Raw genomic sequence first — 20,706 nt, 5'->3', positions numbered from 1 at the left:
GCTTGCAATCATTCTTCTCTGTGCTCCTTCTCTATTCCTTCCAGTCTCGCCATAGTTCACAAGCATGTGTTCATGGCCATGATGAAATATGGCTGAAGAACATTTCCATCCTGGGGCTCCTAAACTTACTGGCCATGAGAATGACGTTCATGCACAAACTCTGAAGCTTATCCCCTCTGCAAGGGGACTGTTGTTGTTTTTCATATGTATTTCATTTTCATGTAGCTACTAGTACGTGTTACGTGCTCTTGATCTTATCTTTTAACCCATCCAACTTTATCATCAAGGGTTAGGTATTATAGCAAGTCGTAATAGAGCGGTACATAATTACGCAAACTCTAATGATGAGATACCCTGCAAAACAAATGAAAATACACCAAGCACCACATCCACTCAATGTCAATAAATCATGATTGGACAGCCCACATGTGCTTAACTACACAACAAAGGTAAATTAAAACGCCCATCAATTCCACCCAGCTCCCCTTGCAGGCTGCAGCCCATCATGACTCTCAGCAAATCATGTTAATGTTGTTTTCAGTGCGATTACCCTTTCAGCACTCGTATTCTCTTGTCTGGCAGCTCTCCTTTTCCTGAAATCAGCGAGCAATGAAAAACTTGTAAGATCCAACTGTTTTCTACCTCTACAGTTCGAGCCACTAATGAGCATGTGTGGTTAATGATGTTTGCCCAACATCTAAGAGCAGTTATGCCATCGCCCAAAGTGTGACATGGGCCTCTAACATACAAGCATGTATTCCTACGAACATAAATGTCGTCTGGCCCACTAGCTGGTTGTATAGTGCGATGTATTCACGATGTATTCACGAGCGATGGGGATTAACATGTTAGGTATTGCAAATGAGGCTATAATAAATAGCAATCGCGATGCGCACGCGAACACACAAGATTTCGGCATCACGTGGCCGCATGTCCCAAAAATCCACGTCCGCACTATCTCGGGGTAATTTGATTTTCTATTTTCCTTTGGTTTAAGGTTTTTATTTTGATTTCTAGGAGAAACATTTTTTATGAGAAGTTATGAAAAATTGAGAAGAGTTTTCTTTATATCGTGAATAGTTTTAAAAATAGAGAACACTTTGAAATTGAAACTATTTTCAAAATTCGCAATAAATTTAAATAATTCCAAATGTATTGTTAAAATTTTAAACCTTTTACAAAAACATGTTTTTTTAAATCTTGAAAAGAAAAATGTAATAAAAAACAAAGAAAAATAGAAAAAATAAATAGACTGGAACTTGATGCACCGAGCTTCGATTAGAAATTTCCCTTAAGACGGGAAGTCAAAATCATATTTAACTGCCCGCCACCCATTTATATGCAACAATAGGCCCAAGAAATCGAATAACAGCCTTCACATGGCTCATTTGGCCCAAATCATGACGACAGAAACTGGTCTCCTTTCTTTGTGGCTTTCCTTACAAGGAAAAAAACAATGTTGGTTAGTGCTTTGCTACTTTGTGAGTCTAGCTTCCGAATACGAAAAGACCAGAAGATCTCCTAAAAATAATAATTTAATCAGCGAATTTTGTTAGCATCTGATTAAGGCTAGCGATGAGACCGACAGGCACTAACCTCTCAAATGTGTTAAGGTTAGCATCCAATCTCTGGTCGATTGCAGTGGCCACTAGGCTAATCATACCAGTTAGTTAAAGTTCTCTTTTTACAAGATGCTCTGAAGAATACAATCATATATTTTTCTTCTCCTCCATGAAAAGAAATGCATAAGGCAAAATCCCTCCCTCCCTCCCTCCCTCCCTGGATCCGGACAAGATGCACACTGATATATGCAAACATGTTATTCTCACAAATTGCAAATGACAAGTTTCTCCTTTTCTTTTTTGACACACGACCTTTTTTTGTGTCAGGTTAAAGGCAGCTTTTTATCAGCATGGAGAAGAGTCAGCACTTTGCTCAGCCATAGGCCTATGGCAAAAGCCAGTGCCATCTCTTTTCCTGTGCTTCTTAATTTGCTTTTGATTAGGGCTTGTACTGTGATTGGGACAATACCCTACTGTTCCACATCTAACTGTCCTTGCAAGCAGCTAAAGCCTAGTAGGAGGATATGCCTGAAGATGTGGCTTAGATTGTGATCTGGATGCAAACCAGTTGATAAAGATTCATTTTGCTTTGCACTCACAGTAATTCCTGAATAATGTTAGTTTGCTAACTGTATGTGATCCAGTAAGGCAAGTTACCTGAACATGTATGATATTCTCCAGGTGGGCATAATCTTCAGCATCTTGTCCGGATCCAGTAACCCCTGCAGTAGGAAACAGGCGGCAGTAACATCGTTACCGCTGAAAGGGACTAGTGGGCAGCTGCTCGCTGCACAAAGTGCGCAGGAAAAACCTCGGGGAATTTTATGTGACCGTACCGGTCTGGATCTACTACCTTTTGTCGGCGACGGAGATTTTTCTTATCGCTGCGTATAGGAGCTAGCCTCGCATTGCTGGCCGTTTCCTGATCATGAAGTAATATGCAGTTGCAGCAAAGTGCAGTTCCACCATGGGCACCAATGCTGCATCATACCGACAACCCACTTTCGCCGTTCCTCTCGGAACTAGGAGCTGCTCGTCTCTCGGCCTCGCAATTCCACTAACAACTCACCATCCTGCTTTCCTCTAGATTGGATCGGATGGGACAACGCCACCTTTTCTGCATAACTGAATAGTTATGCATCCTTACCATGATAAGAATAGGGTCAAGTTTGTAGCCCAAACAAGAGCTTGCCAAACTCACCAAAGTGTGCAAATAGTGGAATCTTTTCCACTGTCACTGCCAACTCAGCAATGGAGGAGATGCTTCAAGCGGTCAATATATCTTAGTCATTCTTGTCAGCAGCTTCTCATGGCACTGAAGAAAAAAGAACATGTTGAGATGGACCATTTCATGTTAATAACTAATCGCATTATCTGTTATCACTAGCACCTTTTTATGGAGGGTAAAAGGGTCATTGCTGCGTATCCTCCGTGACATCTCTTTGATTTGCAGAAGGATCTCCGTCTGGTAAAATATGCCTATAAGTAGTCCATGACAAGAGGATCATCACAGCGGTACAAGTGAAGGTGTGTCAAAGATTCATCATCAGAGTAATGCGGGCGATGGCGCGCATCGATGAGTGGAAACCGGTGATCGCAATGCTGGTCTTCGACCTCATCTCTGCCGTGACAACGGCCCTGATCAAGGCGGCGCTCGAGGAAGGGCTCGACCGCCTAGTGCTCATCACGCTGCGTCAACTGGTGGCCACAGTCTTCCTTTCTCCGATCGCATTTTTCAAAGAACGGTACTACATAAATTATGATTCGCAGAAGATGACCAGCAGAGTTCAGAACTTGGGCTAGTATATGATGCTACCGTTGTTTTTGTCTTTCAGGAACACAAGGCCTAAGCTCACACTGGAGATCCTCGTGTACCTCTTCTTCAGCGCAGCGTTAGGGTATGGTTGGCAAAAACAAAGCATCACAGCAATCACTTCCTCATATTAGTACAGCAACTCGGCTATATAATGTTCTGCCAGAAATGATTCTGCTTGATTCATCATTGACTTTTTCCTCCCCTTTTAGCGCCGCACTCTCTCAGTATACCTTCTTCTATGGGTTGCAGTACACAACAGCAACATTCGCCATAACATTCACCAACCTGGCTCCTGTACTGACTTTCCTCATCGCGGTCTTGCTCAGGTGTGTGTGTGTGTCCCAATTTTCAAATTAACGTGCAGGTGGTACCTTTCTCATGCACTTTGTTCTTGCTAATAATGTTCTCTGAAACCCTTTGGGAATACTATACTGCTTATGGATGATGTAGGGTGGAGTCGCTGAACATGAAGAACAAGGCAGGAGCTGCAAAGATCATCGGGACGCTCATGTCGTTCGCGGGCGTCATGCTCCTGACCCTCTACAAGGGTGTGGCCCTGACGCACCAAGCAGAGCCTTCAGGCCAGCATGCAGAAGCAGCAGCTGCAGCAGCAGAATCTGGCAAGAAGAGCTGGACCCTGGGCACCCTAGCATTACTGGCGAACTGCCTGTGCTTCTCCTTTTGGCTCCTGCTGCAGTCCAGGCTCACCAAGAAGTACCCCGCACTCTACTCCAGCACCGCGTACATGTTCGTCATCAGCTCCCTGCAGGGCGGGGGCCTGACGGCAGCGATACAGCGGCGGGCATCGGTGTGGGTCCTCACAAAGCCAGTGGAGATTGTCACAGTGCTATACACAGTAAGTAAGATCCTTTTGTTGCAGTTTATTTTACCAAAAAAAGAGTTGAGAGAGCTCTGTAGAGAATTGCTGAACCAAAGAACGCTTGTTTCATACTGTATTTTGCAGGGAATCTTGGGGTCTGGAGTGGGATATGTACTGATGACATGGTGTGTGGAGAAGAGAGGGCCAGTGTTCACTTCATCCTTCATCCCCATCATCCAGATCATGGTGGCCATAATTGATTTCTTCTTTCTCCATGAGAACATCTACCTTGGAAGGTAAAATTGACCTGCCTCGGTTATTCAACCAGTACTGTATCATGGCCATTCATTCAGTTCCCATGTTGAAACAAATGATGCTTAATCTTTTCAGTTTACGGGTGAGTTTATCCACTTTCTGCACTTGTAGAACTGCAATGGCTGGTCCAAACGGCATCACCTTTTGTATTTTTTGTTTTGCCATTGCAGTGTACTGGGATCCATACTGATGATCATGGGCCTCTATATTCTGCTGTGGGGAAAGAGCAGGGATGCCTCGGCCACGGTACCATCTGTCAAAGAAGAGGAAGAGGATAAGGAGAAGCAAATCAAATCATGAGGACCAAAGCTATGGGACTCACAGGCTGTAAAACTATGGCATATATTCCTCCTTAGTTTCCTACACCTACGTTGTTTAACCAAGAGGAATACTCCCTCCTTTCAGGTTTATATGGCTCAAATCTGAAATCTCATCAACCAAGGTGAATTATGAGTGGATGGCACTAGTTTTAAGTAGCCAATGAAATATTTCTCACATATTCAATTTCCGAGGCAATAAATGTAGCATCCTCCTTCTCATTGGACTTGCATGGTGCATGTAGAAAAGATGCATGCATAGCCACTAATTTCCCTTCTCTTATCTCTATGAATTAAATATGGCATGAGACTCAAAGCACTTTAACTCAATTAGACTCAAAATGAGCCTAACATAATGAAAATCTGAAATTTTTGAGATGAGCCCTATAAACCGGAAAGGAGGGAGTAGTATACAGTACTATTAGTAATGCAGTTGTCGTATGCGTTTTTGCTCGCACAACGAGATGATGTGCCAGGCTAATTGCTGAGGTTATATGCCTAAATGTAGCCCAAATTCTTCAGGTGATAAAGAGCGGTGGGCATAGGTTGCCCATATCTCAGTACATTAGAAGGTCACATCTGTCACATTGAGCATGGAAAGAAATAAGAGAAAAGAAAAGAAAAATATTCTCCGCACGATTTTTGTACGACCACCCCACGGCCCTGTGGGGGCGGGTACTATGGAATCTATACTTTGCGATTTGATTTGGACTTAAAGAAACATTTTGCTCATCAAAGAAGAGAGACAGTGGGCATTGGATCTTAGAACTTTCTCACGGGAAGGTGTTCCCCTAAATATGGCTCATGCCAAATTTTTCAGTGCTAAGACAGCATCCAATGCCCTACAGTGTAGAAGAAGGCCATGCAGGAAGGATCACAAGCTATATTTTGCTTGCCAGAAACTGAAAAAAAGGGACGTAGAGCCTTACTTTGTTCCGTTGCACTGTGCAATAAAGAGACAGCTATTCGATTCAGCTGGGTGCGCAATTTTCTCGATACGGCAAATTTTCCACAATTATTCAGACATTAAGAGGACACGCGATGTCCTCCTCTCCTCCAGACCATGTTTTAGCTCTCAGTCACGTGCGCGAAAACGAAACCGCGAGTCAGAAACATACCTTCAGATGCCATTTTCTGGACCTTCGGCTGTCACCACCCCTATAAAACCATGGCATAACCAGAAACAAGCTGCCCATCAGATCATCAAGGCGGACGGACCGAAAATGTGGAGTGCAGGATGCGTGGAGCAGTGGATGCCGACGGCGGCGATGGTGGCGACGAACGTCGTGATCGCCGTCATGACCGCGCTGCTCAAGCAGGCGCTGAACCAGGGGATGAACCGGCTGGTCCTCATCACTTTCAGGCAGATGCTGGCCACTGTATTCCTTGGCCCCATTGCCTACTTCAAGGAAAGGTATCATCATCATCATTATAACCAAAAGCAAAGGCAAACAGATCATGATGATAAAAGCAGCTGCTGGTAGTAGCACCAGTAGTTCGTCGTTGGTATTTCACTGTTGCTGATCATGCGCTTGCGCTGGCCTTTTTTCTCTCCCCCTTTCCTCCTTTTAGGAAGACAAGACCAAAGATCACTGCTGAAATCTTTGCATACCTGTTCCTTAGTGGAATCCTCGGACCGGTGCTGCTTCAGTACACGCTCTTCGTCGGGTTGGAGTACACGACCGCAACATTTGCTGCGACTTTCGGCAATCTGCTCCCGGTGGTTACCTTCCTAATATCACTCGCTTTCGGGTAATTGTTCATTCTCTTTTCTGCGGCAAAAAAGTTGTTTTCTGTGAAAAGAAGGTTTCTTCCATGTAGTAGGTCAAGTTGGAAAGTTTCATATACAAGTGTGTAGCACCACTATAAGTTTGAATTTATTCGGTTTTAACACTTTAATACAGTTTCCATTAATTTAACTAGGAATAGTACAATAGCAGCTTGAAATGAATTAAGACCCTAATAGCTAGTTTGATTCTGCGCTAAAACTACTTTTTAAATCTCTTTTCATCAAATCTAGCACATAGTAGCATCTTGAACTGAACCAACAGCGAAGGAAAAAGACTTCGACTTTACGGATCACATCGATAACTTTACTATGAACAGAAATTTAACACATACTGTAATTTCCTAAATCATGTGAATCAGAATCAAACACTTCTTCATAAGCTAAGTTGCATTGCACACTAATGAGCCATGATTTATAAACACAATTACTACTAGAAGACCAGACAAATTCAGATGAATTTCATCCACAATCGGTGCTAGGTATGAGGCGCTAGAGGTTCGGAGCAAGTCCGGGAGCGCCAAGATCTCCGGCACGCTGCTCTCCCTCACGGGGGCCATGATGCTCACCTTCTACAAGGGCGCGTCCCTCACCCACCACCTCCACCACCTGCCTCCTCCGTCGGCGGCGGCCGGCGTCGCGGAGCAGCACCGGAGCGCGGTGCGGTGGGTGCTGGGGTCGGCGTCGATGCTGGCGAACGTGGTGGGGTTCGCGGGGTGGCTGCTGCTGCAGCGGCGGCTGACGCGCCTGTACCCGGCCGTGTACTCCGCCACGGCGCTCATGTCGCTGCTCAGCTTCGCGCAGGCGGCGGCGCTGGCGCTGTCCACGCAGTGGGGCGCCGGCGTCGCCGCCTGGCGGCTCCGCGGCACCGTCGAGATCGCCGCCGTCGTCTACTGCGTACGTGCGCGAGATCCGTCCATCGATTCCTGAAGATCAAAGATGCAAGATTTTGATTTGGGGATTTGTTTGTTTGGATTTGGATTTGGATTGGGCAGGGGGTGGTGGCGTCCGGGGTCGGGTACCTGCTGCTGATCTACTGCGTGGAGAAACGGGGCCCGGTGTTCACCGCCGCCTTCAGCCCGCTGGCGCAGATGTTCGTCGCCGGCATCGACCTCTGCGTCCTCCACGAGCCCCTCTACCTCGGCAGGTCGGCCCACCATTAAAACTGAACCCACTCTCTGAACACTGTTGTTGTTTTTCCTCAGAGTGCTCTCCTTCAACAGTGATCTCATTCTGTGTCGATTGATCTGTTCTGATGATGATGACATGATATTTACAGCGTGCTGGGGTCGGTACTGGTGATCCTGGGCCTCTACCTCGTGCTGTGGGGCAAGAGGGAGGAAGCCGCCGCCGCCGCCGCCGCCGCTCCGGCGAAGACGGTGGAAGCAGCAGCCGGCCACGGCGACGTGGCAGAGCACCAAGAGAGAGTGTGACACTTCTGAACCGAAGTCTGAACTGCAGCAAGACGCACGCACGCATTTGAAGTTTTGAACTGGAGAATCTGATGGACTGAAACTACTAATCAACAATGTAACGTAGGAAATTTGGATGAGAAAACAGTTGTGATGTTGTCGCCGGTGATCTTCTTCACATGAGAGTGAGATGCTCTGGTGAAGATGGAGATAAACAATGTTACAATGAGATGTTGGTTGATGGTGTCACTCAAATCAATCTATATTTAGGACTTCGGAGCCCTAATTTGGCCATAGACTCTGTGTCGTTCGTTCGTGACAGAATTAGCAATGGCCGATCTCCGGCTTGGGGCATGGTCGACACCTGTGTCGTGTCGTCCTCCATTGACGGGCCCTCAACCCAACACACAAGCGCATACATAAATACCCATGGCGCACAGCCGCGCTCCTGAACAATCCGAGGCAGCATGGCGATGAGGCAAGGAGGACGCGGCGACCACACCACGTCCATGGCGATGGCGCTCGCCGTCGGCGTGGCGGTCCTCTTCCTGGCCGGGGTGCCGCGCACGGCGCAGGCGGCGGTGGCGGTGGCGTCGGCGGGGATCGAGGAGGCGTGCCAGGGCGCGGCGGAGCGGGACGCGGCGGTGGACTACGCGCACTGCGTGGCGTCCCTCTCGTCGGACCGGGAGGGCCGGGACGCGGCGGACATGCACGCGCTGGCGGCGGCGGCGACGCGGATGGCGGTGGAGCACGCGGCGGCGACGGAGGCGCGGATGGAGGGGCTGGGCGAGGCGGAGGGCAGCCCCCGCGCGCGCGCCAGGCTGGGGCGGTGCACGGAGCTCTACGGCGCCGCCGCCGACGTGCTCCGGGACGCGCTGGACAACATCCGGGCGCGCGTGTACGGGCGCGCCGTGGAGCAGATCGCGGCCGCGCTGGGCGCCGCCGAGCGGTGCGAGGACGCGTGGAAGGGCGAGGAGGAGACGCAGGGAGGCGGAGGCGGCGCCGTCCCCGTCGCCGGGCACGACAAGGAGTATGGCCGCCTCGCCGTCGTCGCCCTCGGGCTCACCAGCGGCATCGCCTAACCGTCGCGATCGGCCGCTTTGGCATGGGGAAGGCATGCGTGCTCCACCGACGTAAATAAAGCGAAATGCGATTATAATGAACAAATAAACCCTCTTTTATTAACATGTCTATACATAAAATAGTTTGATATGTGTAATGTTTTTACCTTTTTTTAAGTACGTGTTATCAATGAAAGACGAGTGTGATAATAAAATGTAAAATGTAGCCAGGTGGTCTTTAAAAAAATGAATACGATTAATGTGTGCTAGGCCGATGTTCTAGGCTCTTCGATGCCTCCGCTATGAGGTGCATGTAGACACACGGTATATGATATGTACAACTAGTAGCGAATCTAAGACACTTTAAGTGTGACACTCCCTTCATCTAATGATTTAAGTCATTTTTAACTCTAGTACAGTGTTAAAGAACGAAAAGCATATTAAATTATGGGATGAAGGGTATTTTTTTACGAAATAAAGGTCTGTCACTATTTAAATTAGGGGATGAAGGGTAAACATCTTTCCAAACGAGCAACTTGCACGTTGTGTGGCATCGAGGAAGAAGGAACCTTCCATGCTCTGGTGTCATGCGATTATGCCAGGAAAATCTGGGTTCGAATGAGAATTCGCTGGCCTCTTCCCTCTGATGAGCTATTGTTGGATAATGCTTCGTTTGGATAGAACACATGGGACTGAAGTACCACGTGTTGATGTTATGGTGGATTATTTGGATAGTTACTATAAATCTATCAAGCCTACTGGCGACGGAGGAGATACAGAAAGGTAAAATGCTTGTTACAGATGACGTTGTGGTGTCGATGGTGAGATCTTGTTCCTCCAATGCCCCTTGGCATGCGCATGAGCCTGGTTAGGTGGCCCTGTTTGTGGACGGTTCTTTCAAGGAATCGAATGAGACTACGATGGCTGGTATGGTTCTAAGAAATCATGCAGGACAGATTATTTTTGTAGCTTATAAAGTGTTATTTCATTGTAATGATGCGTCAGAGACGGAGTTACATGCACCATGCAAAGAATGACTTTGGCCATCCAACATACACAACTTCCGGTGGTGGTCCAGTCTGATTCTTCGGAGGCTCTTTCAGCGATTTCTACCAAGTCGTTGGCTCGTTCAGCTTATGGTCAGCTCTAGAGATTTAGGACTTGAAGTGTAGTAGGGAGTTTTTACCTCAGAAGGTACACTGTACTCAAAATAGAGTAGCAGATCGGTTGACCAATTATAGTCGTTCAGAATTTGCCACGACTGTGTGGGTGAGCTCGGTACCTCCATGTATCGAGGATTTGTGTCCTATTGATTGTAACTCTAATATCGTGCAATAAAACTCCTTTCCATCGCAAAAAAGAGCATATTGCAGCAAACACGTGCCACTCAACCACGCACGGAGAGGGCACATGAAGGGCCACGAGTCTAGCAAACGTTAGGAGACCCGACCGACACTACTCCACCTCAAATCCTTCTTGCCGACAATCACCATCAAGTAGAACCTGTAATCGGACACCGGTGATGAAGATGATGACCAACAACCTAAAGGGGATGGAGACCACTTCGTCAAGCAACCTCTTGACACAAAGGATTAGTAGATCATCAACGACAAGGATCATCTGTAACAACATGTGCGAGAGAGGAATAAGCCCCTTGGAATGATGGTGGTCTTCGTGTAGAAACTAAAGCAACGTTGAAAACCTACTTGCCGATGATGTGCATTCAACGACCACAAAGCGGGCCTCCGGTTAAGGAGCTTGAGATAGATAAGCAGCATCAAAAGACCACAAAGTGGGCCTCCAGCTAAGGAGCCAAATGAATCGACGAGGAAGGCCGCAATGAAAATCAAGCCGAGGACGATGAAAAAAGGAGCTGGACGGTGCGTTCACCCTGTCGATTAACGCCCATATCTAGCCACGAAGGATGCAAACATGCTAAGAAAGGAAGCTACAACTACTACTCAGGAGCAGTGACACCCCCCCCCCCTCACCTCATTGCCCGACGATGCCGCTAGATTTGGTGGAGAGAGGGGTATAGGGAGGAGGAATGTTAGAGGGACGTGGAGAAGAGAGGCGGAGGGAACCGAGGGTGAGAGTGGGGGTGGGGGGAGGGGGTTAGCTAGTGTCTAGCACGTAGCAAGCAAAATAGCTACCTTATGTGCATACTGTTTCACTCGAGTGTCTACTGTCTAGTACTTACAAATATATGTACTCTAGGAAAACTTTGAGATGATTGTCGAGTTAAGCTGTCTACCTCATATGTGTACTGTTTTACAGGAGTGTTTTCTTTTTTTCCTATATTTTTTCTTCGTGTAGTAGTTGACCACCTTAGAAAAAATGAATGTTATATGGTTTGTAGAATGAATTCAAAGTAAGAATCGGAAAATTCTTAGTTGACGAGGGAATCAAATAGTTATCAGTTTTTGCTAAGTTTGTCGTTGTGCATTCCGTGAGCGAAAAATCTTGGCTGTATGAAAACAGCAACTTGCATTATAAATAGGCTACATCTAAAATGTCGTCATGACTGCGTCTGTAGTCCAACGGTTAGGATAATTGCCTTCCAAGCAATAGACCCGGGTTCGACTCCCGGCAGACGCATCCCTTTTGTTCTAAGTGAAAGGTGCTGCCACTTGTTTCATGGAATTTTTTGAGGAGACGCTAAGGTGCTGCCACTTGTTTCATGGAATTTTTTGTGGTGAATGTTCGTCCAGTGGAGCCTGTCCGTGCGGTCGCCGGTTCCCGTGCATGCACGCTCGACCCAACTTTCAGTGAAAGAAATCACATGTGTTAAAGCAAAATGAACGAAATACTTCATATCTGCCAAATTGAATATGCACACATCCCCAAATAAAATGTACGGCGTCTAACTTTATTTTAAACACGGTACAAACGCAAGCGTTCATATACACGCGCGTACATTCACCTTTATGAAAGCACACACGCATACCTCGTCGTCGATGGAAACGTTTTCTTCCACTGAAAAGCCGAAAATCCTAAAATAAATCCAGAAATAATGTAAGCACCCAGACTTAACCCTGATGGGTTGGAATACCACTATCCCTATAACCATCTAACCACAGGTTGTTTTGCATGTACGGCGTCCAATTGAAGGATAGAAACCGGGACAACTACTTTTTTATTTCAGGTATTATTTGTTGATGGATTTTGTATTTCGTACGTATAAAAGCTAACTAGGCGCGCATTCCATTAAAAAAAAGAGCCGGCAGGACCGGAGAGTCGAAAGGCACAACTCACATGACTAGCCATTAACCATGCATTGAGCTCACTCGTGGACTTACAACCATGCCACGCACGCCCAAACAGATCATAACTAATTAAGCATGCAGTACTATTAGCCCATGTCTGTCCCATCCTGCAACCCCCATCCTGTAGCTCACAAAGCTCTTCTCTTTCCTCCCTCCTACTCTAGCTCATCCTTATAAAGGCCGACCGGAGGTAGCTTTCTGTGCCCGCCATGTGAGACTACTCCTCTTTCTCTAACTCTGCTTGATATTGGGCTTCAAGATTGCTTGATATTGACTCCTCTATCTATTTCACGAAGTAGATACACTAGTAGAAAATGACTCATTTATCCCGGTTTCAGAGGCCCATTAGCCCCGGTTCCCTTACCAACCGGCACAAAAGGGCCTTCACGTGGCCTCTGCGGGGAGCCCAGGCAGGAGGGCCTTTAGTCTCGGTTGGTAACACCAACCGGGACAAAACTGCATCCACGCGTCAGCATCTGGCAGGTGTTTTTTTTGAATGGAGGGTGTTTTGGAGGGTTAATTTAGGGGTTTCGTATTGTGTTAGCTAGCTAATAGAGAGAAGTGTCCTCTCTTTCTCCGTACTTGGTCGAACAACAAGTTTTCGTATATCTATCCGACGTTATTACATATATACAATATAACATCTTTTACAATTAATCCAAAACATCATCTAATTATTAAGATCCAATGTCGACAAATCCACATGGCATTCTCCGTCTTTAGGTATGACGTCGTCAAGAAAGAATCCCGCCAATTCCTCTTGAATTGCTCGTATGCGGTCATATGGTAGGAGTTCATCCCGCATATGCGAGATCTAATTTAAAGAAGGGGGGTCAATACATGCATATATATATGAATAAAACTCAACACAATTATGAATATTATTTAAGTACTTGAAATTGTTTCTCAGAGAAGACCCGCTCAGAGGTCGAGTGGCGAATGAACTCGCATACGTAGTATGCACATAAAACAGTGCCTTCTCTCTGGTACATACACGTTACGGGAATAGAGTTCAATCAAACTGATAAGCAAACATGGTAATGATATATTGATGAAAATTTAAATCAATTAGAGATGCGCGGAAATAGCTAGTACTACTTACTTTGGGGTGCGTAAATCGCAACTCTTTGTTTAGACCGTAAATCGCCACGATACCTGGCCGGTGCACTGGCCTCACGAACCGGGACCGATGCCCCCATAGGTCCCGGTTCGTGAGTGAATCGGGACTATTGGGATTTCAGGCCGTGAACCAAAGCTCTCTTTTCTACTAGTGATAGAGCACTCAATCTTAATATGTGTAGAGATACTTGAGAAGAGTTTTTTTCTCTGCTCACTTTTAGTCTCCTTTCAATCTTCCTATAAGATTTTAACAATAACATGCCTTTTTTTCATCTATTATACTACTTCCTAGGGGGTTTGGAAATAATTCATGTTTATAGTTCTGTACATATTTTGTGCATTAACGTCTTCTTGGAAATGTATATTGATTCACTGGTTTATCATAATTTATCGTCTATGCTAAATCTAACATCTAAACACTGATGATATGGTTGACGCATACCTACAAAGACATGCAATTCGTGTACAATAATCCATCCACTAATATCTGCTTCCTTGAAGGGATTTTCAATTTAAAAGGGGACAACTTTTATTCCACCATGTATTTGTTACCTTATCTATTGAAATAAAAATATAACTTTGTTCCAAGCAAATGTGTGGACCAAACTACTAGCTGAGCTACTCAAATAAGACATGATATAATTATAATATACTCCCTCCGTTCCTAAATATAAGTCTTTTAAGATATTTCACTAGGAGTCTACACAAGAAGCAAAATGAGTGAAAGAATATTCTCAAGTATTAACAGCTGAGTTTGTCAGATTCAACCACACCTGAAAGATTAGTGTTTGCAAGCAAAGTATCAGTAGCAAAGTAGTATGATAGCAACAGTGTCAGAAACGTCTGTTAACGGCAGACTATTCCTAACTGTTGTATCAATGACGCCAGTAGGTTGCACGTGGACGAGTAACTATTCTTTCCCGGCAACGGTGTCGGAAAAGGGTCTTGCAACAAGTAACAGCGAAGTAGCAAGGAACAACAGTAGCAGCAGCAGCAGAGTGACAGCAGTAGCAACAGTAGTAGCAAAGTGGCCCAATCCCTTTTGTAGCAAGGGACAAGCCTAAACAAAGTAACGTAGCAAGGACCAGTAGTAAAAGACTCGTAGGCAGTGGATCGGTGATGGATGAGTATGACGGATGTGATTCATCATGTAACATCTATAACACGGAGAGATAAGTAACTAGCTCCCGTTCGTCAATCTAATGTAGGCATGTATTCTGTATGTAGTCATACGTGCTTAGGGAAAAGAACTTGCATGACATCTATTGTCGATCCCTCCCATGGCAGCGGGGTCCTAATGGAAACTATGGGATATTAAGGTTCTCCTTTAATAAAGAACCAGACCGACGCATTAACACTTGGTGAATACATGAACTCCTCATACTATGGTCATCTCCGGGAGTGGTTCCGGCTATTGTCACTCCGGGGTTGCCGGGTCATAACACATAGTAAGTGACTACAACTTGCAAGATAGGATCTACACCACACATATATTGGCGACAACATAATAGGTTCATATCTGAAATCATGGCACTCGGGCCCTAGTGACAAGCATTAAGCATAGCCAAGTAGTAGCAACATCAATCTAGAACATAGTGGATACTAGGGATCAATCCCCGTCAAAACTAACTCGATTATATGATAGATCTCATCCAACTCATCACCGTCCAGCAAGCCTACGATGAGATTACTCACGAACGATGAAGAGCATCATGGAATTGTCGATGGATGAAGGTTGATGATGACGATGGCGACGATTTCCCCTCTCCGGAGCCCCGAACGGACTCTAGATATGCCCTCCAGATGAAGAACAGGAGGTGGCGGCGCCTCCGTATCATAAAATGCGATGAAACCTTCTCTCTGATTTTTTTTCGGGCGAGATGGAAGATATAGAGCTGAGTTTGGGGGCGGTGGTGCCACGTGGGCCCCACAAGCCCTCACGGCGTGGCCTAGGGGGGTGGTCGCGGCCCAGGGGATTGTGGCCCACTGGCACGTCCCCTCCGGTGGATCTTTGCGCAGGTATTTTTCTTTTATTCCAGAAAAATTCTTCGTAAATTTTTAGGACATTCCGAGAACTTTTATTTCTGCACAAAAACAACACCATGGCAATTCTGCTGAAAACAGCGTTAGTCCGGGTTAGTTCCATTCAAATCATGCAAATTAGAGTCCAAAACAAGGGCAAAAGAGTTCGAAAAAGTAGATACGACGGAGACGTATCAACTCCCCCAAGCTTAAAGCCTTGCTTGTCCTCAAGCAATTCAGTTGACAAACTGAAAGAGACAAAAGAAAAACTTTGACGAACTCTGTTTGATCTTGATGTTGCAACTATGTCTAACTCATATCCAGAGTTTCAGCAAGATCACAAGCAAATCACATAAGCAAATGACATCTAGGTCTCACGGTAAACTAATATCAATATCATAATCAACTAGCGAGCAAATAATAATAGGCCTCAAGTGTCAACACTTCAATCAAAACAACATGAAGTAGTATGAATAGATGGTATCTCACTAGCTCTTTCTGAGACCGCAAAACATAAATGCGGAGCACCTTCAAAGACCAAGGGCTGACTAAACATTGTAATTCATGGCAATGAAGATCCAATCACAGTCATACTCAACACAGTTAAAAGCAAAGCATAAATATGACAGAGGTGCTCTCTAATTGGTGCTTTTGTAAGAGGATGATGACTCAACAGGAACATAAATAGACAGGCACTTCGCAAAGGGAAGCATTGATTTGCAGAGGTGCCAGAGCTCAAGCTTTGAAAATAGAGATAATAATTTTGGGTGGCATGCTTTCATTGTCAACGCAATGACTAAGATTTCTCAACATCTTCCACACCACACATGCTATAGGCGGTTCCCAAACAGAAAAGTAAAGTTTTGACTCCCCCACCACCAATCAATCACACTCCACGGCTAGCCGAATCCTCAGGTACAGTCCATACCAACATCAATCCTGGGGGAGTTTTGTTTGCAATTATCTTTTCGATTTGAGCATGGAACTGAGAATTCCAATTACCGGCCCCTTTCTCGTGAATGATAGTGAATAAACACATATTGAGGACACGCCTAGCATGGAAGATACCAATAGCCCCCTGTCACCACATGAGCGGTTCGGGCATGCAAAACAGATTATTTCTTGAAGGTTTAGAGAATGGCACATGCAAATTTACTTGGAACGACAGGTAGATACCGCACATAGGTAGGTATGGTGGACTCATATGGAACAACTTTGGGTTTATGGAAGTGGATGCACAAGCAGTATTCCCGCTTAGTACAAGTGAAGGCTAGCAAAAGACTGGGGAGCGACCAACTAGAGAGCAACAACAGTCATCAAAATGCATTCAGAGTAACTAACATTGAGTGCAAGCATGAGTAGGACATAAATCACCATGAACATGAACATCATAGAGGCTATGTTGATTTTGTTTCAACTACATGCGTGAACATGCGCCAAGTCAAGCCACTTGAATCATTCAAAGGAGGATACCATCCTATCATACTACATCATAGTCATCTCCACATTCATGTTGGCAACCAAGACAAACCATTATAAGCTCCTAACTAAGTAAGCATGGCATAAGCAACTATGATCTCTAAGTTGTCATTGCAAACATGTTTCTCTCACAACAAAGTTGAATCAGGCATGATGAGCTAGTCATATTTACAAAAACAAAATAGATCGAGTTCATACCAGCTTTTCCAGGCTCAGTCATTTCATCATATATCGTCATTATTGTCTTTCACTTGCACGACCGAACGATGTGAACAATAATAATCCTGCTCGTGCATTGGACTAAAGCTGGAATCTGCAGGCAAACACAAATGAGAAGACAAAGTAATATGGCTCTTTGAAAGCTAAACAGGTATGCATGCAAGAGCCACTAAACATTGTAACCAATATCTTCTACCTTGACCCAAAGAAAAAAGAAAACTATTTACATGGGAAAGCTCCCAACAAGCAAAAGAAGAAAAAGAAAATATTTTTTGGGTTTTCTCAAACTAGACAAACACACGAAAAGAAAATGAGAAAAATAAATAAACTAGCATGGATGATACAGTGGCAAAGTGTGAACACCGGCTAACAAAGTGAAAGCATGAGCAAAAATGTAAAGTCGGTGAGAACACGTACTCCCCCAAGCTTAGGCTTTTGGCCTAAGTTAATCTACTCCCAAGGATGGTCCTCGCGAAACCCAAAATCATAATGGGGGTTATACGGGAGTGCTGCAGCCACTGCCTGAATAGCTGCCTCACGGAGGCGAGCAACCTTTGACTCCCTCTCATACTCCTATGCCTCTCCTCTGGTTATGTAATATCTCTGTTTTACCTGAAAGTCAAAGAGAGCAGGAGCAGGAAGGGTAATATGGAAAACACGCTGCCGGTTAAATATCAGACAGTATAGGAGGGATTCATCATCCCTCTCAAGGAACTGGTAGCGTGTCAAAACGACGCGGTCAAGGAAAGCTGTGTGGAGCGGGGGATCTCCTTCGTGGATGGGTACTCCAAGAAAATTTGCTATGTGAGTGGCATAGATCCCACCAAAGAAATCCCCTTCAATAGCATTCTTATTCAGCCTCCTTGCTATAATAGCTCCCATGTTGAAGCTTTTGTCACCCGTCACTGCACTCTTAAGGATACTAAGGTCGGGTGCGCAGAGGTGACAATGCTCAATCTTGCCATTAATGTATCTGACTATGAAGAGGGAAAAGTAATGCAAGGCAGGAAAATGAATACTCCCCATGGTAGCTTGTGTAATGTCTCTAGTTTCTCCAACTGTAATACCAGAGCAAAAATCTCTAACCGAAGATTTAGGAGGATCACTGAGGCTACCCCAAGTAGGTATTTTGCAAATTCTATTGAAATCCTCTAAATCCATGGTATACGATTTATCATAGAGATCAAACAGTACCAATGTCTCATGGCCAGCTAAAAATTTGAATCTACGAACAAAAGAGGCAGTGAGAGCAACATACTGTTCACATTTATTGGAGATGAATTCTTCAAGTCCGACGTTGTGAACAAGTGCATCAAACTCATCTTTGAATCCTGCCTCAATCATAAATTCATCAGAAGGCCATTCACATGGTTGTACCTGCGCGTCCCTAGGTTCGTAAGGATCAGGCTCCCGAATCGCAAGACGGGGACCTCTCTTGCTTGAGGAACCACCATGAAAGTTTCTCCTGGACATCTTCCTTTTCTGAAATTTTCAGTGACCCAAAGGAAAGGTGAACAAGGCTCAACTAAACTAGTAGAAACTACTCCCACAAGTGCCTAGAGGCCATATTACGCATCAAAACTACTTGGGACCAGCTAAAATTAGCATGCAAAGCTCAAGAACATGGTCACCAAGGCAACAAAAATACGCGGAGTATAAGGCACTAGAGCAAAAACTAATTGGACCAATGGAGGAGTCAATTACCAAGGAGTAATTTCCCCAAAACAGTTTGGAGAACGGTGATTTGAGCAAAGAGATCGAAAATCCCAGCAAGAGGAGCAAGAACATGGGTTTGAGCTGTGAAACGATTTTTTGTGGAGGTAGGAGAACCAGATGAGAGCAAGAATGAGTGGAGGGGGTGCCTGTGGGCCTCCACAAGCCCGTGTGGCGCGGCCAGGGGGTGCCCGCGCCATCAGGGTTTGTGGTCCACTGGTGCAGCCCCCAGACAAGCTCTTCGTCTCGGTATTTTTAAAAAATTCCAGAAAAGATCATACTTGATTTTCAGGACGTTTGGAGAACTTTTATTTTCGGGGTACTTTTCTACCAGACGCTAAAACAGAAAACAGGTAAAACTAAACTAAATCTATCATTTTTCTTCTAAGCAACCTAAGTGAAAGCTTGGAAGAGAGGTTTGTGACTCCTCGATTCATCCATCTCATGGTCATCGAAAGAAATCCGTCAATGGGGTTGATCAAATCCCCTCGACAAAACTTTCTCGAATCGCAAAAGAGAACAAAGAATTTTCGAATAGTCACTAAGTCACCTCAATGGGGATGTGTATCTCCCCAACAAGCAAATCATACTTCATCTTGACACGAGGAATAGGGCATTCAAAGCTCCCAATAAGAACCGATGAAGTTTTTTCGATAGCATTGATGCAATGTACTCGATATTGTTTCTTCGGAAAGTGCACCGTATGCTCGTTACCGTTGACATGGAAAGTGACATTGCCTTTGTTGCAATCTATAACAGCCCCTGCAGTGTTTAAAAAGGGTCTTCCGAGGATGACTGCCATGGCATCGTCCTCGGAAATATCAAAGATAACAAAGTTTGTTAAGATAGTGGTGTTAGCAACCACAACAGGCACATCCTCGCAAATGCCGATAGGGAAAGCAGTTGATTTGTCGACCATTTGCAGAGATTTCAGTGGGTGTCAACTTATCCACTTCAAGTCTACGATAAAGAGAGAGAGGCATAACACTAGCACCGGCTCCAAGATCGCATAACGCAGTTCTAACGTAGTTGCCTTTAATGGAGCAAGGTATAGTGGGCACACTGGGATCACCTAGTTTCTTGGGGGTTCCACCCTTGAAGGTATAATTAGCGAGCATGGTGGAAATCTCAATCTCAGGTATCCTCCTTTTATTAGTCACAATATCTTTCATGTACTTAGCATACAGAGATATCTTGAGCATATCCGTCAAACGCATTTGCAGAAAGACAGGTCTGATCATTTCAATGAATCGCTCAAAATCCTCATCATCATTTTTCTTGCATGGTTTGGGAGGAAAGGGCATAGGTTTCTGAACCCATGGTTCCTTTATTTACCATGCTTCCTAGCAGCGAAGTCATTCTTATGGTATCTCTTATTCTTAGGATGTGGGTTATCAAGATCAACACTAGGTTCAATCTCCACATCCTTATCATTGCTAGGTTGAGCATCTTCATGAACATCACTATTGATATCATCATTAGGCTCAGGTTCATCACCAGATTGTGTTTGAGCATCAGAGACAGAGGCATCATTTGGACTCTCGGGTGTAGCAGCAACAGGGTTGCTAGCATGCAGGTTCCTATCATCTTTCTTCTTTCTAGGATGACTAGGTGCATCAGTGTTAACTCCTTGAGAATCTTGTTCAATTCTCTTCGGATGTCCCTCGGGATACAAAGGTTCTTGGGTCATTCTACCGCCTCTAGTGACGACTCTGACCGAATTGTCATTCAACTCATTGAGCAAGTCATTCTGAGCTTTAAGTACTTGTTCTACCTGAGTAGTAACCATAGAGGCATGT

The 20,706-nt window shown here is 45.1% G+C and overlaps 3 protein-coding genes, 2 long non-coding RNA genes and 1 other non-coding gene across 9 annotated transcripts; 4 read left to right on the top strand and 2 right to left on the bottom strand.

Annotated features, from left to right (window-relative positions):
* Positions 1 to 275: 275 nt before the first annotated feature.
* Positions 276 to 3,044, bottom strand: LOC123398456. Of its 2 annotated transcripts, XR_006610154.1 has the most exons (5): positions 2,953 to 3,044; positions 2,764 to 2,877; positions 2,416 to 2,679; positions 2,220 to 2,284; positions 276 to 593 (listed from the first exon to the last, which is right to left on the bottom strand). It is a non-coding gene; the product is annotated as an uncharacterized LOC123398456 (long non-coding RNA). The 2 variants fall into 2 exon arrangements; XR_006610153.1 differs by having other exon boundaries at positions 2,416 to 2,877.
* Positions 3,045 to 3,116: 72 nt separating this feature from the next.
* LOC123398455 (WAT1-related protein At3g30340-like) lies at positions 3,117 to 5,017 on the top strand. Of its 3 annotated transcripts, XM_045092926.1 has the most exons (6): positions 3,117 to 3,307; positions 3,398 to 3,460; positions 3,588 to 3,704; positions 3,829 to 4,234; positions 4,343 to 4,494; positions 4,684 to 5,017. In XM_045092926.1, exons 1-6 carry the CDS (start codon positions 3,117 to 3,119, stop codon positions 4,811 to 4,813), a joined length of 1,059 nt encoding a protein of 352 aa, XP_044948861.1. In that variant the 3' UTR covers positions 4,814 to 5,017. The 3 variants fall into 3 exon arrangements, 2 of the variants coding, with proteins under 2 accessions (XP_044948861.1, XP_044948860.1); XM_045092925.1 differs by having other exon boundaries at positions 3,829 to 4,494; XR_006610152.1 differs by having other exon boundaries at positions 3,829 to 4,595; positions 4,684 to 4,769.
* On the bottom strand, positions 4,503 to 7,275 carry LOC123398457. The gene is made up of 4 exons (XR_006610155.1): positions 7,186 to 7,275; positions 6,443 to 6,602; positions 5,949 to 6,229; positions 4,503 to 4,766 (listed from the first exon to the last, which is right to left on the bottom strand). It is a non-coding gene; the product is annotated as an uncharacterized LOC123398457 (long non-coding RNA).
* On the top strand, positions 5,955 to 8,283 carry LOC123398454 (WAT1-related protein At3g30340-like). The gene is made up of 5 exons (XM_045092924.1): positions 5,955 to 6,244; positions 6,403 to 6,582; positions 7,099 to 7,513; positions 7,612 to 7,763; positions 7,896 to 8,283. Exons 1-5 carry the CDS (start codon positions 5,955 to 5,957, stop codon positions 8,047 to 8,049), a joined length of 1,191 nt encoding a protein of 396 aa, XP_044948859.1. The 3' UTR covers positions 8,050 to 8,283.
* A 212-nt stretch (positions 8,284 to 8,495) lies between these two features.
* Positions 8,496 to 10,280, top strand: LOC123396868 (pectinesterase inhibitor 8-like). Its single transcript, XM_045091659.1, has one exon. The coding sequence runs from the start codon at positions 8,496 to 8,498 to the stop codon at positions 9,108 to 9,110; it is 615 nt and encodes a 204-aa protein (XP_044947594.1). The 3' UTR covers positions 9,111 to 10,280.
* A 1,335-nt stretch (positions 10,281 to 11,615) lies between these two features.
* Positions 11,616 to 11,687, top strand: TRNAG-UCC. The gene has a single exon. It is a non-coding gene; the product is annotated as a tRNA-Gly (tRNA).
* The last annotated feature ends 9,019 nt before the right edge of the window (positions 11,688 to 20,706 follow it).

This window comes from Hordeum vulgare, chromosome 5H (genome assembly GCF_904849725.1).
Source record: "Hordeum vulgare subsp. vulgare chromosome 5H, MorexV3_pseudomolecules_assembly, whole genome shotgun sequence".
Taxonomy (NCBI): Eukaryota; Viridiplantae; Streptophyta; class Magnoliopsida; order Poales; family Poaceae; genus Hordeum; species Hordeum vulgare.
The sequence above is the reverse complement of the archived record's forward strand: the minus strand, read 5'-3'. Positions and strand labels throughout refer to the sequence as shown.